A 19,128-nucleotide genomic window follows, 5' to 3' on the forward strand; every position below is an offset into this window, starting at 1 on the left:
TGTTGTTGTAGATTGATTATTATTATTGCCCAAAAACTGTTTCCCACCCAATCCCCCTGAATGTTGCAAAAAATCACATTTTTACCACAGTATTAAAATATATGTAACATCACTAGTATTAAATGGCGGTAGGACAATAGTAAATGTTAGACGTGACACTGCCCTTCTCAGCCACACCACACGCACTCGCACATGATGGATGCCCTTCATCTCAGCTCACTTTTCTCGGAATTTAGAAAATATATGATCCCAGACTATACGTTTTTAAATATAATTTTATTTTTTAATTTAAAATTAAAGTTGTAAATTATAAGATATGGGTGAAAAAAATAATTGCATAAATTAATGAATATTGTTTCAGCTATGGGCTAAAGAGGCCCATCCAGGCCAGCCTTGTTGCTATAGGCTGCTTTGTTTATCCTTACTTAAAACACCCTTTCCGACTCAATAATCACGTGTATCATTTTTAATTAAAATTGCCTGACTTTTTAATAGCCCAATTCTCAGCCCATTTATAATCCTAATGGGATTAGAAACAATTCTCAATAATTTGATCAAAGTAAATATTTAGATCTGAGGCAGATTCTCTAGAATAAAGACATAATTTAGAGCATTATTATTTACTTGTGCTTACAATTAGGTAAAGATTAAAATATATTAATTGAAAATTTAAGGCCCAATTATCATAATATTAATTAAATTGAAGTGATAATATTTAAAAGAAGGTATTAATTGAAGTGAATTGAAAAAATAATGATATAAAATATTAATTAATAAAATTGAAAATTGTAAATGCAAAGATATTTAAAATGGTCAACAGTTGCAGAGATGACCAATGGGAGCAAACAGAGGACAGCATGAGAAGATCTAGAAAGGCAGAGTTGCCTAAAATATTTCTCAGTTTTTTCACATATTATTATTATATGAATAGAGTTGCTATTTGAAGCAGGGCAGGCTCCTTATAACTGGTATCCAGTGTTTAATATTTTTCTTGTAATAATTTCTACTTTAAATCATGCCAAAGTTTTCCATGGGTCCCTCTCTCAAGCCTGATAGGTTAAAAAATATTAATCTGGGTTCTCTGTGGAAAGCAGAAGGCTATTATTATTTTTGCCAAGAAAAACCACTAAATTAATGCAATTGCAATTAAATTGAAGTACAATTATAGGTCATCCGACATTGGAAGTACCCACTTGCTAGTTGGCTAGGTCGAGGCTGGACCGGAGCCCCAAGGGTTAGCCGTGTTCAGGTTTTGCATTAACATTAGGCCAAAAAACTTATTCCCACCCAAAGAAGAGTGAAATCTAAAGTCATATCTTACAATTTTCAAAAACTTAAATATTTATTCATAAGATAATTTTTATTAAAAATTTCAGTTTGGGTTAAAGATAAAATTACTATTTAATAAAAAAATTTTAAAAACTGAACTTTTATTACATTTTCTATCTATTTCAAAGTTTAAAAAGTGATAATTTTTCTCTTAAGGGTTTTTTCTCTTTTCTCCAATGATGATCCGTCTTCTTTAACGATTGACTGTCCTCCCTCCCAACCTCTCTTTAACCACCAATAGATAAAAATCATTTAGAAATCCAGACAATTTCTATTTGGAAATAGAAACAACTTTTATCTAAATTTCTAGACTGAAATTGTCTAGATTTTTAGACAAATTCTGTCAATCAATGGTTGGAAAGAGGCCGGAAGAAAGAGATAAGGCAGAAGGAAGGATGACCGATGGTCAGAGACGATGAATCCTTGCAAGAGAAAAAAGGAAAAAACCTTAGAGAAAAATTGTAATTTTTCAAACTTTGGGTGAAAGAAAATTATGAGTTTTTAAACCTAAAAAAGGAAAATGTGATAAAATTTTTATTAAATGATAGTTTTACCCCTAAATCTAACTAAAAATTTTAACGAAAATGGACTCATGGCATGGATAGGTATTTGAGTTTTTAAAAATTAGAAGGTATGAGTTCGAGATTTCACTATATCTTGGGTGGGAAAAAGTTTTTTGGCCTTAACATCATAATTGGATTTTTGAAGGGTTGCTTCAAAGTTTGCTTTGGTGCTTAAAGAATAAATGGCATTTGTCACTTTGGGCGTTGGGGACTGACTTAATTATAAAGAGTAAATGGCCTTTGCCCACCCAAGATTTGACTTAACAACTCTTTTGCATTTTCAGTTGACATAATATTTTTTTACTTAAAATCAAACTCTTTTAAAGATATTAATAACGTAAAAGCAAACTAGTAATTGGGAATAAATTGATATTTAAAAATTCTTTTTAAAGATTCTTATTTATTTTTTTTAATTTCCAATAACCTTTAAAATTTTTAAAAAGATCTCAATATTTTTAAAAATTATATTTTACCTATTGATATATGATTTTAATACAAAGATACCCTTATGAAGAAAGAAAAAAATGGTATGAGTGAAAAGAAAAAAAAATAAAAAATTTTTCATATAATTTGAATATTAAAAAGTTACTTTAAATTTTTGTTAATTTAGATTTATATAATAATTTTAAAAATAAAATAATAAAGATAAAATGATAATTTTTTATTTTTTTAATATTATTATTTTATTTAAAAAATTTAAATTTAAATAAAAAATATTATTTATATTTAATTTTAATTAAAAATATATTATTTTTATCAACTAAAGATTGAAAAGCGTTCTAAAACAATTACTTGGGTGAGAACATGTGATGAACTCTAATTATAAGTAATTGAAAGAAGAGTTTGATCAAGTACACCCCGAACATCTTACCATAGTTAAGGCCAATCCAACAAACTGATAAATAATTGGTTTGATTTAATTAGGAGAATCAATCAAATATCTACTGTCATGGACCCACTAACTAATAAAAAATGCTAAGCATCAGGGCCATCCATGTTCTTGATACCAAATGTACACCACGAACCTATCATCCCACGATTTTACCCTATTTTAAGTACCGTATGTAAGCTTTGCCTAATTTTTTATAGCCAAAAGGTAATTTCCCATCCAAGTTTTAAACAGACTAATGACAAATAAAAAGTTTAAATATTTATTTATGAGTTAATTATTATTAAAATATTTAGTTAGAAATAATGATACAATCATCATTTTATTATTAAACCGTAAAACTTTAAAAGTTAAAATCATTTTCCCCAAGTTTTAAAAATAAATATTTAACCCCTATTTTCAAAACTTGAAAAATTTATATTTTACTCTTAGGGTTTGTTTTCCTTATCTGGTCACTACCATTTCAATTGACAACTGACATTTTTCATCCATCTTTCAAATCTGAATATAAAGAACGACCGCCCACCATTATAAAGGATGACAAAACGTTGTATTTAACTAAAAATTTTAATAACATTTAGTTTATGGGTAGGTATTTAGATTTTTCCTTTATCGTGAGTGTGTTTTGAGATTGAGTTAAAACTTGGATAGGAAATAGTCTTTTGGCCTTTTCTATGTAGAAAATTAATTAAAATGACTAAAATTTAAAAGATTTAAATAGAATTGAATAATTCTTTTAAGGGTTTTTCAAATATAATTAAAATCTAAAATTTAAAATGACTCAAAATTACTTTGATCGAGGTCCATGTGGTCATCCACATAGTGAGTGCCTCCAAAATACCCAATTAACTCAATCCGCCTTCGTTAAGACCAAAATATCATTATTCTCTCTATTCTCCTCTCTTAGGGGGTAAAATAGTCATTTTATATCCATGAATGGACCTGGCTACATTATACACACTTACTTTCAAATTGCCCAAATACACATGACTATGTATTTTCCTTACACAAGTTTACTATCACACACAGTATTGTGCCCCAACCACATGGACGTGTGTATTTTCCTAATTTTAAATGATCTTCCCTCCTTAATACACAGAGACTATTTGCACCTAAATACACACAACCACGATCTAATCTATATGCGCATATGTCATTGTTTCTGTAGATTGCAAATTCATCTGAATATCGATCTCCGACTATTAAAAACCAACTTCCAATCACCCAATTCCATTGAGTATCGAGTCTAAGCGTATTTTAACATGTCATCAAAGCAAAATCGTAGGTAAACATGATCATTTCAACCATACAAGCTTACGAATTCAGTTTAGCATGCTTTAAATTCTCTATCCTTAAGCAAACATTTAACCACTTCTAGGAAATTAGGTATTCGTAATCACACACAAAATCCTCAATCCAAATTTGTATTCATTAATAGATCATTATAGTAAAACCACCTGTCCAAATGAATCATAATTTGTTCTATTTGCAAGGATGTAAACTCACAAAGAACATGACTCTAACTACACATCAATCACAAGTGTTATTGTAATACTAAAAGCATAATAACATCATCATCAAGCAATAATTCTCTAACAACATATGCAAACACAACATCATTAGATCATCCAAAAAGAAATCCATTCACCATAAAAAGATCATCGTACTTACCTCTTTTTTGGCGTTCGTCTATCTTCATGTGGCACATATGAATTCCCCAACAATCCTTTGGTCCTTCTAGACTTCAGAAGACTCTCAAACTCTCTCTATTGTGTTTTAAAAATATGAAATATCAAAGAAAAATAAGCCAAACAGATCGCCATACCTCTTTTATTTTTACTAGGAACAAATGACACACAACCGTGTGCCATCATACATACGAGCATGCCTATTGTTACACATTTATGATAGTTTCTAAAATCACCACGAAACTAATCCTTATCCCCAATTCAAATTTTGTTGATCACATACAAACGTGTACCTCTTCATACAAGGGCATGATTTTTGACTTGGATCTAACTTGATTGAGCTCTTGTGCAATCTTTCACATAGTCAGACATTTTTTCTAGTCTATCTAGCTTGTTTTTGTTTATAAAATCTCTTATCCCTTCCTTTTTCACTTGTTTCCCTTTCATTGTACTTAAATTAAGTGTAAAATGGTTCTTTTTACTAACTGCACGAGTGTGTATCTAAGGTAGACCCCTATTGTCTCTTTTAAATGTGGCATCCACTTTTGAAAAGTCATACACGGTCATGTATGCCTTTCCTTAGAACGAGCATGCAAAACTTGTGAAATTTCCTTATTTAAACTAAGGACACATAAGTGTAAATGAGACCATATATGACCGTGTGTCGTGATCTGGCTATCGCAAAATTGTTGAATCTAACTATTTTGTGCTATTTCCTGCAATCCAAGCACACACAATTGATCTAAACATGTCACTAGGTAGTTATACATACCTTTCTCTAATTAAAACACTTAATAGATGCAACAATTTTGGATTATACAGTCTCAATTATCAAATTATAGCTTAATCTTAGCTAACACATTTATAGAATTTATGGAATGAATTCAACCTAATTCATACATCAATTAACACACATATACATTCATCAAGACATATATACAACATCCAGAAGGTTGTCATTTGATCATCAGAATGCAAACAATCATTATAAACATCTTTAACAATTAAGGAGGGAACCAACTTACTTGTCTTTCTATGTACAAGCAATTCTTCGCGTGGCTACAAGGATTTTTAACGATCGATGGCTTCCTTCGGCGACCAAAGCACTTTTATCTCTCTACTCACTTTTTTTAGGGTGTAGCTCGATGAGAATAATGTGAGAGAATTAGGTTAAACACATTTTTATTTTTGCCTACTATATGTGATACACAGGCATGTGTCCCGTCGCACAACTAAGACAACACTTGATCTTGCCATGATCACAATCTTATCTAAAAATTCAAATTTGCTAATGATACACGACTATATATCACTTTGGAGAACATTTAAAAATTCTATTTAGAACAAGAAAAAATATTGAAATGCCCTTGGACTTATCTGTGGTTGTTACAACAGAGCATATAAGCAATAATTGTTTCAACTCAAACATATAATAAATCAAGAAAATGTAATCAAAGAAAAAACTCCAATGCAATGTTACCAATAAAATAAAGAATTTCCTTTAATTATATACGACAATAAATAATAGAAAATGATTTTACATCATTTGAAAATAAATATAAAATGTTATTTGGAGGATTGCTCTACCACTTACAATTTTCGGTCGTATTAAATTAGTAAAATTTAATAATTAATTTTTAAATAAAAAATCAGGCTAACCTATGACAAGGCCTACGAGCCTTAATTTTATATAGGTTGGCTCATCCCGCAAGGCCTACTCCTATATGGACCTTGGCCTAACATGGTGAGCTATGCCAAAGCCAACTCGACCTAACCTGGCATGCCCCTCAACCATGTCTATCTATCACTGACATTTCATCATTTGGGTAGACATGTCCTTGGTAGAAACCATTCTTGGTGTATGTGCAAATGGTTTATAGATTGTCGATTTGTCACGAAACTACTCATTACTAACATGATGAAGAGCTCACAAGTCATACACAAAAGGGTAGACCATGAGATTAGGAGACGTTGGGATATTTAAAGTGAATCATGTCTAGAATATAAGATGACAATTTTGAGCTTTAACTTAAGTGTGATTTTATCTACCTAATAGACCAAACTACAATAACCCATAAATAGAGGGGTTGTAATGAAATATTGAGAATTGACCTTATTTAGATTGTATAGAAGATATTTAAATATTCGATAAATTTCAAGTCAGATGAATGAACTTTCAAGTTAAAGGAATGGCCATTCCTTTTCCCTAGGTGACCTTATTTAATATTATATCATATATCCCAAGAATCAATCGTGGAATTCTGATAGATACAATATAACATGAATGATCATACATACTTAATGAACGCTCATTTGAATGATGTGTCATATAACTATCCCAGTTATATCATGCTTGTAATGTGTATTTCACCCTTTTGAAACACTTATTAATGAGTTTGTACATGAACAGACTGTATTGCAATCTATATGAACTTTTTGACACTCTTTATACTCTATAACATGTTTTTCATTTTCTTTGGGGTTCTAGTAGACTCTAAATGTCCCTTACAGTCTCTTTTGCTTGTGTGTTTCATATGGATCATCTTATTGCCATCCAATCTTAGATCGAAAGTATATTCTTGTCAAATTTCCATTAAAAGACGAAAGAACCTCCAAACGTGAGTAAGTCACTAAATAGACCCTACGAATGTTTTATATATTCAAACTATGCATATTTTGTCTCATAAACTAATCTTGTTGAAATCATGGATGACTATTATATATAAAATTTTAATTTATACTTCCATTACAATCTATTATATTTTGAGTCCATGAATACTAACACTTAAAAGGTCAATTGTGGAGGTTAAGGAGAACTTGTGGGCCACGAATAATTATCCTTGTCATGACATGAGTTAAGGGTTGCATGTCGTAGGTCAACATCATTATTCCATGAGTTCAAGTCTACATGTGGAACGTTAGTGTAATGATTGGGCATGACAAGTTTTCTACGCGAGTTTTGGTCTACATACCAAATAGGGGACATAACCCTCACCATAAGAGTTACCTATTGTTGTCTTTCAAAGAGACTTGTAGTATTCATACGTGAAAAGTAAGACATCACGTTGGTTATTGTTGGGGGAACTGATGCCCCCATAAGTGTTGTTAGGACAACAACATTGAGTAGTTGGATAAACACTTGAATTACACTTGTTAGATTAGCTAATTGTGCCACCACCTCTAAGGGCATAAATGGGTACCCTCTGGTCATAGGATTAGGCTATTTTCCAATGAGGTTGAGTTCTTGAGATAGGGAATTATGGCAAAGATTGCTTTTATAGATGCAATTAGTGGCAATAATAGATTTTGTAGCTTTTCTTTTATAGGATACCATTGGAGAAAGTTCAATTGAGAAAAGAAAGGAATGTTATTACCAAAATAAAGAAGAGTCTTTAGTAATATAAAATTTTAGCACCAAATTGTTGGAGATGAGATTTACACTAATAAAAAGTACATTAAACTGTTATAGAATTAAGTGTAAGAATGTGAAGAGACTTAAAAATAAAATAAACAGTTAATTTTTAATATGATCTATATCCAAAATAGTGATATTACCTAAATAATATAAATTAGATGTTATATTACAATACTAAAGTGATAAATCAAGTGTAGAAGTGTCTCTCATTAGCCTTTCCATTGTCAGAAACTATGTTTCTATCAACTTTTATATATATATATTGAATTGAAGTTTTAACTTTTAACATTCAATAGCGACTCTTAAACAAAACAAATAAAGATTGTGATTACCAAGGAAACAATTATGATTTGTACAACAAAAAAAAGCTAAGTGTCGTTAATTTCTTCTTTAAAATTTAATACTAAAACCAAAAAATCTTTTCTAATTAGTATCAATTTTAAGAGATTATTTTGATTTTATTAAATTAAAAGCTAACTGCTGTAATTATAATATTAACATTTTAGTACAAATATTCCTTTATGGCCTTTATTTACAAAAAATATTTTTTAAGTACTCTAAAATTGTGAAATATCTGTTAGTTCGTTACCAAACTTTTACAACGACAAATGACCCATTAATAAATGCTACGAACTGAATTTCCCAAGGGAGTGAGCGAATTGGCAAGTAAGTGGCCTTAATTGTTATTCCATTTGAGGCGGTCAAACTGGAGAGTCAAATCCTCTACCTATCATATAGGGCGGACTGTAAAAATAAAAATATTATTATTATTATTATTTTTTAGATTGCATGTAAATGCAAGAAAGCGATGGGTCATCTTCTGTGTTTAATAACAGTGTCTGATCCCGATTCGTGTCCGGTCCCCACCCTATGGGAGCGAAACTATAGCTTACGCAACGAGGCTCGCTCCGGTTATGGCCTCGTACAGGTAAGGTAACTAATTAGGTTATTTATCAAATCAACTGATGCTTAAACCTGCTGCATGTGTTATCCTGTTAATCTATTCCTGAAATCTTAATGATTTATTTATTTAATCATTGAATTAAAAAATTAATTAGGAAGACGAAAAAGCTACTTAATTAATAATAAGATGGATATGATTTCTTAATCCATGCTCAAGATAGCAATAGGAACCAAATAAAAAGTTCATCATAACGTAGCAGTCAAAGAAAACGGTTTGTCTTTTGGCCGATGAATCGAACGGCTGGATCTGATTACATGGATCTTGATCTCCGAAATACATGTGAAGGTAGGACCCAACCTCACCCGGTCTCTAGTACTTTCTTTCTCCTAATTTCAACCAACTGGTCCTCTCTGTTGAAGCTCACTACGCTCTTTCTCGTAAAAGATTCCGTATAATTTCGCTCAAAACATCCAACGGAGAAACGTTGCTTTCTCTCTACTTCAAATGGCTGAGAAGTAATCTCCTACACACAGAGAGAAAAAGCATAACATAAGCAAACCACAAAGCAATCATTTAAACTCTTCTAGTCCGCATCCCTCTCCTTTTAGACCATCAATTTCTCTCAAGTTCTGAACGTCTTTCCAACTGGTTCTTCCTCGTTTTGGTTCAATGGAACCCAGATCCAGTGCAATTGGACCCTCACTTGACCCGAACGCCCTCGATTCATTCCAATTCAACGAAGAAATTCAACAGTTGATGGCCGTGCCACAAGAAAATGCAAGCTCCTTCACTGCACTCCTCGAGCTGCCCACCCCACAAGCCGTGAAACTCCTCCACTACTCTCGTGATTCCGAGGACTCTGCTGCGCCTGCTTACTCAAACAACCACACAGTCACCGCCGATGCTCACTGCCCACCCTATCATTTCCCCGTTGGAGCAAACTTGACTTTTCCATCTAACATAGCTTTGATTGGACGCGCCGCGAGATTGAATGAAAAAAATAATAACAGAAATAACACTCCGGAAACCACGGAGTCGGTGCCGTCAAATTCAAGCGGGGATCTCGGGAAAGTAAAGAACGAGCCAGCAGAATCAGACTCCAACAACCCCAATTCATCACCTCCGGCGGAGAATAAGAGATCGGTGAAGAGAAAAGAGTGCGATAAGAAGGTGAACAAACAATGATGTTAGGGTTTCTAGTGTTTGTCTTTAAGTGGCAATTAGCTGTAAATTAATTTCTTAATTTGTGTTATCACAGGTCAAAGTAGCGACAAAGAAGAGCAAAAGCGGTGCAAACGATAGCAGCGTAGATGCGCAGAAGCTTCCATACGTTCACGTTCGAGCTCGTCGTGGTCAAGCCACAGATAGCCATAGCTTAGCTGAGAGAGTAATAATCTCAATAATTAATTAGGCGTTGATTAATCATTATTTAGTGATGATTAATCATTTAATTGATTTATTATCACAGGCGAGGAGAGAGAAGATTAATGCACGAATGAAGCTGCTACAAGAACTGGTCCCAGGATGCGATAAGGTTAGTTTGTAATTTGATTAATTAATCATTAGATTAAGAATATTCTTTTCCAAAAGCGATAATTCTATATTTTTAGGCTATGTGCTCTTTTTTAAGTAACGGTATTGTCCTTGTCACTCCTTTTCACTTGAGTGGGGAATGCTTCTGTCAAGATGGTGTTGTCAAGTGGCAATACGGTAATTTCAAAATTTTAACGTGATATTTGGGTTGAGTTTTTACAAGTCCTTTTCAACGTCAGTTTCGCAATAATGCTTTGGACTGCTGGTTTAAATGACGAGAACGCCATTGCTGGGCATTAGACAGGTAAATCTAAGTAATGTGGGAATGCTAGCTGTATTGAAGCGCTTGGGAGACAAGTACAGTGGACTTGTATCGGATGAAATTGCTTTTGGGTCCCATTTCATTGAAATGGAAAGTTTGATGCCCATAAGAAACGTTTATGGTACTATCTTCTTGAATAAGTTTGGTACCTTTCGCTAATGAGGATGGTGATAAATGGAGGACAATAGAATGGCTTCTTTGACAAATCCAGTTGCCAAACTCACTTCCCTCTTTGTTAATGGCCTTGATCTGATGCAGTTAATTGATTGAGATTAGACATGGACTCGGATTTTACTTGGGCAAGATTGTTTTGACAGTGAAGTTTAAGTAAATTAGCAAAGACTTTATGATTGAACTTGGCCAATGAAACTGAACGTTTTTTCTACTTGCATCCTTTTGTTTGGGTGATAAATAATGGCATATTTTATGTCATCTATAATTTGCAAGTTCTAGCATATGTAGGGCCGATTAATACTTGGGGCCCTGTATGGTCTTTGTAAAATGATTAGCATCCTTTTAATCAAAATCATTAAGGTCTTGTTTTTATACATGAGGGGTCAATGCATTGTATTGCAATATAGCAAATTGCCTGCATTAACCTCATTTTATGTTTAATCTGACTGAGGAGGATGAGAAATCGGTTTTAATGTTCCCTATAAATCATTTCAAGAATTGAGTTAACTGAAACTCTTTTTGACATTGAAGTTGATACTAAATTTGATAGTGTTTGACGAGGAAAGTCTTTGCTTTGCAGATTTCTGGTACAGCTTTAGTTTTAGATGAGATCATCAATCATGTGCAGTTGCTGCAGCGTCAAGTGGAGGTCAGACTTGAAAATCCCAGTCATCAATCTTTTATCTTTTCATTTTCCTATCTCTTTTTTCCTTTTTTCTTCTGGACAAATGAGATACAAAGATTTTTTATGGAATGTTTTTAGAATAGGGTTTATGCCGGAAGATGTGACCTTCAACACCTTAAGCGCACTATTTTTGGGTTTAAAAAAATTATTGTCTTCCTATTTTCAAACTTTTAGGTGGCATTTTTTTGTACTAAATTTTCTTGCAAAGAACATATAGAAAGTGAAATGGCTAGAAATTAGTCTTCCTATTTCATCATTTAGTTCTCATTTTTTGGCATTAGCCTTATTTTTTTCAAAACTAAAAAGAAATGAATTGCTCCCAACTAATCCATTGCCACAGTGGCAGGTAAAAGTTAAACCCCTATATGATGAAGAAGAAACGTCAGATGTAGTTAGCAAGCTTCGTGTATTTATATTGTCCTGATAATATTTTCATTATCTGTTATTGCTTTTATTATTGCGATCTTATTCTATTTGTATCTCTTTTTGTCTTCAGTTCTTATCAATGAGACTTGCAGCAGTGAATCCAAGAATTGATGCCAATTTTGACAATATATTGGCTTCAGAAGTAATATACATTTCCTCTTTTCATCTTATTTCAACAAGTAGCTTTTCCATGGGTGTAATTTCTAATTGATGATATTGTAGCTGGATTGTTTTTCATATTCCTAGTAATACTAATTTCCATCAGTAAACGGCATATAATCTGTTCTGTTGGTGGACTGGGCAACAAGAACTTTTGTAGTTATAATATAGCATATCTGATGAGACTCCTATCCAGAATGTTAGGAGTATTTCTCTTCACTAATATGGGTGTGGGAGTGGGTCAGACTTGGACCACCCTTTTTCCACCTGCCAAATGTATTGTTCTGTTCATCAGACAACCTTTGGTATCAGTATCACTAACATTTACAACTCTTCTTAAATACCTGCAGAGTGGATCCTTAACGGACGGTAACTTTTCCAACATGTCTATGCCTCTAATGTCTCCTGAGGTTCAAATCAATGCAAGCTGGCAACAATATCAACAGCAATGGCATTTGAATGCACATCATCAGCCTATTTGGGGAAGAGAAGAAGAAAGCCATCACTTTGTTACTCCGGAAAACTCACCTATGACTCAGCAAATTCAGGTAGACAAAAAATTATTTTCAGTTGGGAACTGAATTTTGTTATTTAATCCTTACACTTGATTACCAATGGACAGAGGATTTAAACCAGTCCCATTTTCTTAAATGAATTCCCAACTCTTAAAAGCAATGACTTAAAAAAGTAATATTCATTTTATTACTATTCATATGTCTAAATAAACCCTGATCTCTCAGTTTGCTGTGGAATGGATTGTCATTTCATATGATATATTGAAGGCTAACTTGTTTGTTTGTAATTTGCAAATTTTTATAAATCTAAATTTATATGTAGAATTTGATATTTATTGACATCGGGATTTATGTTAGTGTCTTTAGAAGCAGAACCCATTAGTCTTATGAAAAAATAAAGATACAATTGCCATAAGTTTTTTCTCTCTGTTGATTATGAAATTATGAGTCTAACTTCAAACTTGCACTGTGGCACAGCAGCTCTGCACTCAAATCAATTGAAAATGGAGCTATGAAGACCAAAGAAGTTCCACGGTAGCTAGTATTGTATAAATATCAGTCACAACTATAATAGTTAGTTGAGAGGATGCCTCAACATTTTATTGTATAAATATCAATCATAATTATAGCAGTTAGTCGAGGGGAGGCCTCATAATTTCTCTTGCGTTTTCATGTCTTCTATTCATTGGAGTGAAGATGGAAACCCATGTTTCTCTGTATTGGAGTTTGGAGATGAGAACGTCTTATTTATATATATATTTGGATAGAATCATTCAATCTTATTCAGAATTCTGAGATGATTGATTTTATTCAGAATTCTGAGATGATTGATTGAGTTATATCGTAATAAAAAACTTTTGTGCTGCAATCTTATGGTTATTTATGTTATTTTAGTTTAACATTGACCTTTTTTTTACCATCGATCTTTTTACTGTTAGACTAGCGTCGCATGGTAATTCTTCAGATCAACGAGTAATTTTGACCATAATAAATGGTCCTTCTAATTCTAAACCGAACTAGGATCATTATGTGTAGATTATCACTCCACAAAAATTTGATCTTGATATTGATTATGCGCCTAAATACAGTAATTAAATTCATATTTGTTTATTTATTTATTTGTTTTGCTTCTCACCTAACAAAAACGAGAACATAATTGAAGAAACCAAACCTCAAAGGGTAAGTTAATGCCACAGTATATCGTCAAGCACAAGCACTCGCACTTAAAAGGTTGCTCAGCCAACGACTCCAATAAGAAAATGGTTACTTTATCTCCCAAATTAGTCACGATAATAACGCTCCTAATCTCATTCCCTCTCACCCGATCAATTTTTGACACCTCATCACCCACTATCGAACTTCCGATTTCCACCCACTCTCCTCCCATCACACTCTGCGTCTCCGACTTCGGTGCCACCGGAGATGGTCTTACCTACGACACCGTCGCCATTCAGTCGGCCATCGACGCATGTCCCTGCACAATTCCATGTCACGTGACGTTCCCACCTGGCACATACTTAACCGCCACCATACACCTGAAATCCCGTGTGATCCTGAACATCGAAGAAGATGCTGTGCTTCTGGGTGGCACGGAGATAGAAGACTACCCAAAAGAGTCGTCTAGATGGTACGTGGTGATGGCGGAGAACGCGATTGATGTTGGGATAACGGGGGGAGGAGTCATAGATGGTCAAGGGCTTAAGTTTGTTGTGAAAAAAAACGAGAAGAAAAATGTGATGGTGAGTTGGAACCAAACTGGTGCTTGCTCGGGTGATGAGTGTAGGCCAAGATTGGTGGGATTTCTGAATTGCAAGAACGTCAATATTTGGGGCGTTAGGTTAAGAGAGCCGGCTTACTGGTGGTCAGTATTGTTTGCCTTTTCCTTTTCATTCTAGAAATTGACTTTGAGCTTTGGCAAGTTTATAGTTTGCATCATTACTGTTTTTAGGGTTCTATTTGTAGTTTCATAGTTCAATGATCAATATTTAGATTAGGCTAAAATATATACACATATGGTAGCTATGAAGTCGCAATTAAAAAAACAAAGTAGAATTTTAAATGCACTGAATATAGAAACCCAACAAGCAAAATTGAGATAAATTGATGAGGTTGAATAGCCCTGTGACAATGGAGGGTTTAGTGTTCCAAATTCATCAACATTTATGTGTCACTTATTAAATAGGCCCTGCAAAAGTGTGATGGACTCAGCTTAAGGATGCCCATTTGTTTTAAATGGCAAGTTGCAATCGTCAATGTGCTCAAGAGGATGACATTGCAGTGTTAATGTCATCCTCTTTGTCACTTTACTCACAGTAGTGGACCATTTTGTTTCAGAGAAATGTTAATCACATACTGTTTAGTATTCTTTTCTGTTGCTGTACTATTTATTGAATTGATTTTTTGTTTTTGTTTAGTTGAATATCAATTTGAAAATTAAGATTTTTTGTTTTCAGATTTGAATTAATTTTTAGAATAGCATCCAAATTTATTCTTGAGCTCAGCCATACTGAGATATTTGCTTTAAGTTTTTTATATCACTTCAAAATAATTTCATAGTAATTAATTAATTAAGTGATCAAATATGTGAAATCCACTAACTAGCACACTTTCCCTTAAATTTTGAAGTTACTTGCGAGACAATTTATTCCACTTTCTCTGCATTATGTTGCTCAGTATAGATTCTCCAGTTACATTAAACAGAAGCAAAGTTTTAGGTGCAGTAATGTGCATGCATGATAACTAATAAAAAAGTGTTTTTAGAAGCAATTTGAATTGTGAGAACTTAATTTTTTTCACTAGAAAGGTCTGGGGGACAATTTGGCTTATCAAACTGCATAGCTTCATATGAAAAAAAAAAAAGTTAATTATTAACAAAAAAATTTGAGGGTTTTTATGTGATTAACTAAAATTTCAACCCTATACCAATGAAACCAACTTCCATTTTTGTCTTCATCTTTAACCTCAGAACACTTAACCCAAAACCCTATCATTTTCAAACTCTAAATTGCAGTCTATCACACTAAAAACACAATATCAAATAAGAAAAATCGCTAGATCTAGATAACAAGATTGATCTTACATTAATCTATATATTTTTTCATTTTATTATTTTTTATCATGACTTAGACTGAATGTGTCTTGATGTTGTATTGGTTTATAGTTAATGTGAGTATTGTTATAAGATTTATGGGCGAATAATGGTATAACTTGTGTTATGATGTGAGAAAATTAAATTAAACAATTCATTATCAAGAATGTATTTTATAGAAGGATTCTTGATACCTGGCGTGATAATTACTCCAACTGAAAACAAAACGTTTTATCAGTGTTATGGGTTGGTTTAGTTTTTTACACTAACTTGCTAAAAATACACCAACTTTAAACAAAGAATTTTGTAAGTGTTATGAGTTGGCTTAATGTTCTTAATCCAGTTCACTGAACCTATGTTAACCAAAACAGAACATTTTGTAAGTTTTATGGATTGGCGTAATAATTTTATGCTAACTCCTAAAAAATACACCAACTGCATACAAAACATCTTATAACTGTTTTGGGTTAGTAATTTTTTATGGTAACTCACAAAAACATATGCCATTCAAAAGCAATGTATTTTATAAGTGTTTTGGGTTGATGTCAAATTATTATGCTGACTCACTAGAAATGTGCTGATAGACAAAGACTTTACGCCAACAATTGATTAACTTGCAATTCTATAGTTTTACAACAAGCACAACCAAAACACTTCTGCATGCATCAAATACAACAACATCCACACCACCAACAACCAAAACACCAATAATTTCAGTAAATGAACACAGAAAAACGAAAATCAAACCAAACCCTAACATTTTGCAAAAACGTAACTCAAACATTTACCATGAAACAAGTCTTTTCAAATAAAATCAAGTATCAAAAACTAACATGCTTGCCCATTTTGCAATGTGAAAATCACTTCAACAATGAGGAATGATCATGTGGTTTGGTTTAGTCTCCCACCACTTTTTTAGTCAATACTCTTCAAAATCCTTGTTAAATCTTCACTTGATCTGTGGAAAATACTAATAATTTGATCTTTTTTGAAGTTTAAATTGTCTCCAAAGTCATTTGATTTTTTGAAAATGGTGGAAAATGGAGGATGAGGACATTTTTGAAAAAATGGCTTTTGCTGGTTATATGGTTATAGAGTTTGAAAATTTGGTTAATTATGTAAGCATCATAAATTTTGGTTATCTTAATTAGAAAACCTGAGGGGGCGTTTTGTTAAAGACTTATAAAAATTACTCTGGTAATATTTCTTTTGTTACTTACATTACTTTGTTTGGTTTATAAGTTATAAACGATTTAGTAATCATTTATTATTAATAGTGATATAGCAGATAATATAAGAGATAATCTGATTACCACCTCTACTTTAAGTATTAAATAATTACCTAGGTAATCTTGATTTTATTATAATTATATCTTTATATATTAATTATTTTAAGGTAAAAATGATTTCATTTTCAATGAATATAACAAATAACATAAAAAATATTTTAGAATAATTAAACCTAAGGGCATTTTAGTAAAACAATATACTAGAATTTTTTTATTACTTCTAACCAAACACAATAATTATTTATACCTATCCACTTTTACCAAATTTTATCAAATAGAGTAATAATTTATATCCAGTAATCCTCAAGATAATTTATCTTCAAGATAAACTTCTCATTTTAATAATAAAATATTTCTCAAACCAAATGCCCCCCGAAAGTAATATGATTTAGTGTTTAATGTGGTTTAATGGTTAACTTCTTTTGTTTGTAATTTTAACATGTTTTATCTTGCATCAGATGACAAACCTTGAACTGCATTTGATTTGCTAACTCTGTAGTTTAGATATTGGATTGGTTCATTATGATGTTCTGATTGTTGTTCATGAATCTTGAATCATTTGTCTCGGGAATATGTATTTGAAAGTATTGGTTAAAGGAAATGTGTTATACTCTATTATGCAGTCAATTCAATTTATCCATCCCTTGGATTTGGATGTGTTTAGATTTTGTGTTTTTGTCTGACATGTAGATTATGTTATTGCAGTTTGCACATAGTACGTTGTGAAAACACATCAATTCATGATATTTCTATTTATGGAGACTTTAATACACCTAACAATGATGGAATAGATATCGAGGATTCAAATAACACTGTGATTACAAGATGCAAGATTGATACAGGAGATGATGCAATCTGTCCGAAGACATACACAGGCCCCCTCCATAATTTGACAGCTACAGATTGTTGGATCAGGACAAAATCTTCTGCAATCAAACTTGGTAGTGCTAGTTGGTATGATTTTAAGGGGCTGTTGTTTGACAATATCACTATTGTGGATTCTCATAGGGGCCTAGGTCTGCAAATTCGCGATGGAGGTAACATCATCTTAATTTCCTTTTTATCAGTGTGAGGGCTTTTTTAATAGTTAGAAGAAATAAAACTCTCAAAAACAACATATCTTTGGTTGCTACTGTTATAGCATCATTTAAACTGTTAATACATCTTTGGAAATTTAGATTTTCAGAGTTGAAGAGAAAGGTTTATTTAGTTGGTTGATTTCTTTGGAATCAGATGATTATGAAATTTCAATGATTTTTATTTTGGAAGATAATATTTGTCTAATCTTTGTAAGATTGTAGAATGAGAAGCACGAAACACCTTTGAAGCTCAATTTGCTTTGAGAAACATGATTTTTGGTTCTTCACGTGATAGTCTTGACAATGAAAGAGTATTAACTGATTACTTTGTACAGGAAATGTAAGCGACATTACCTTTTCCAACATAAATATAAGCACAAGATACTATGATCCATCTTGGTGGGGGAGAGCAGAACCGATATATGTAACAACTTGTCCGAGACACACTAACTCAACAGAAGGGTCAATCTCTAATTTACTCTTCATCAACATCACTGCAAATTCTGAAAATGGCATTTTCTTATCTGGTTCAAACCATGGGCTACTATGCAATGTGAGATTCATTAACATGAACCTCAGTTACAAAAGATGGACAAATTATTCAGCTGGATTGGTGGACTACAGACCAGGATGCCAGGGACTTGTAAATCACAGTGCAGCTGGGATCATCATGGAACACATACAAGGCTTTGAAGTTGAGAATGTAAACATGAGATGGTACGATGATGATGAAACAGAGAGATGGAACAATCCCCTGGACTTCAGACCTTCCACTGTAACTAATATTTCTTTGCTTAATTTCCATTCAGGTTTGTACAAACAATGACAAAACAGAAAGATGGCAGAGCAAGCTATCCTGAGTGATTGTTTTTCTTTTATGGAAATAATGGAATGGAGTGGAGCAATCACATTCTTTTCAGAATGTTAGTTGCTATATTAAAAATATTCATGGTTACTTATTTCTGCCCTGCCTGCCGCAGTATAACTGTTAAATACTTGTCCAGGGGTATAGCATTATAAAGGCCAGAGTCCACAAAAGCTAGGCCCCTGAGCGTTTGTTGAAATGGCAA

At 32.7% G+C, this 19,128-nt stretch overlaps 2 protein-coding genes across 3 annotated transcripts; both read left to right on the plus strand.

The window, feature by feature from the left end:
* Positions 1-9,026: 9,026 nt before the first annotated feature.
* LOC123224903 (transcription factor bHLH48-like) lies at positions 9,027-13,470 on the plus strand. 2 transcript variants are annotated; one of them, XM_044648666.1, is made up of 7 exons: positions 9,027-9,958; positions 10,047-10,175; positions 10,257-10,322; positions 11,398-11,466; positions 11,999-12,070; positions 12,438-12,635; positions 13,083-13,470. In XM_044648666.1, exons 1-7 carry the CDS (start codon positions 9,458-9,460, stop codon positions 13,101-13,103), a joined length of 1,056 nt encoding a protein of 351 aa, XP_044504601.1. In that variant the 5' UTR covers positions 9,027-9,457; the 3' UTR covers positions 13,104-13,470. The 2 variants fall into 2 exon arrangements, with proteins under 2 accessions (XP_044504601.1, XP_044504599.1); XM_044648664.1 differs by having other exon boundaries at positions 9,029-9,958; positions 13,080-13,470.
* A 266-nt stretch (positions 13,471-13,736) lies between these two features.
* LOC123224902 (exo-poly-alpha-D-galacturonosidase) lies at positions 13,737-19,003 on the plus strand. The gene is made up of 3 exons (XM_044648663.1): positions 13,737-14,463; positions 17,685-18,016; positions 18,394-19,003. The coding sequence occupies exons 1-3, from the start codon at positions 13,790-13,792 to the stop codon at positions 18,882-18,884; spliced, it is 1,497 nt and encodes a 498-aa protein (XP_044504598.1). The 5' UTR covers positions 13,737-13,789; the 3' UTR covers positions 18,885-19,003.
* The last annotated feature ends 125 nt before the right edge of the window (positions 19,004-19,128 follow it).

Source organism: Mangifera indica, chromosome 9 (genome assembly GCF_011075055.1).
Source record: "Mangifera indica cultivar Alphonso chromosome 9, CATAS_Mindica_2.1, whole genome shotgun sequence".
Classification (NCBI taxonomy): domain Eukaryota; kingdom Viridiplantae; phylum Streptophyta; class Magnoliopsida; order Sapindales; family Anacardiaceae; genus Mangifera; species Mangifera indica.

What these genes read in the sequence shown, in the direction of transcription:
- LOC123224903 (XM_044648664.1), top strand. Translation starts at nt 9,458, where the DNA reads ATGGAACCCAGATCCAGTGCAATTGGACCCTCACTTGACCCGAACGCC. An exon ending in GCCATAGCTTAGCTGAGAGA is followed by an intron (nt 10,176 to 10,256) that starts GTAATAATCTCA and finishes TTATTATCACAG; the next exon opens with GCGAGGAGAGAGAAGATTAA. An exon ending in CTATGACTCAGCAAATTCAG is followed by an intron (nt 12,636 to 13,079) that starts GTAGACAAAAAA and finishes ACTGTGGCACAG; the next exon opens with CAGCTCTGCACTCAAATCAA.
- LOC123224902 (XM_044648663.1), top strand. Translation starts at nt 13,790, where the DNA reads ATGCCACAGTATATCGTCAAGCACAAGCACTCGCACTTAAAAGGTTGC. An exon ending in AGAGAGCCGGCTTACTGGTG is followed by an intron (nt 14,464 to 17,684) that starts GTCAGTATTGTT and finishes ATGTTATTGCAG; the next exon opens with TTTGCACATAGTACGTTGTG. An exon ending in TCTGCAAATTCGCGATGGAG is followed by an intron (nt 18,017 to 18,393) that starts GTAACATCATCT and finishes TACTTTGTACAG; the next exon opens with GAAATGTAAGCGACATTACC.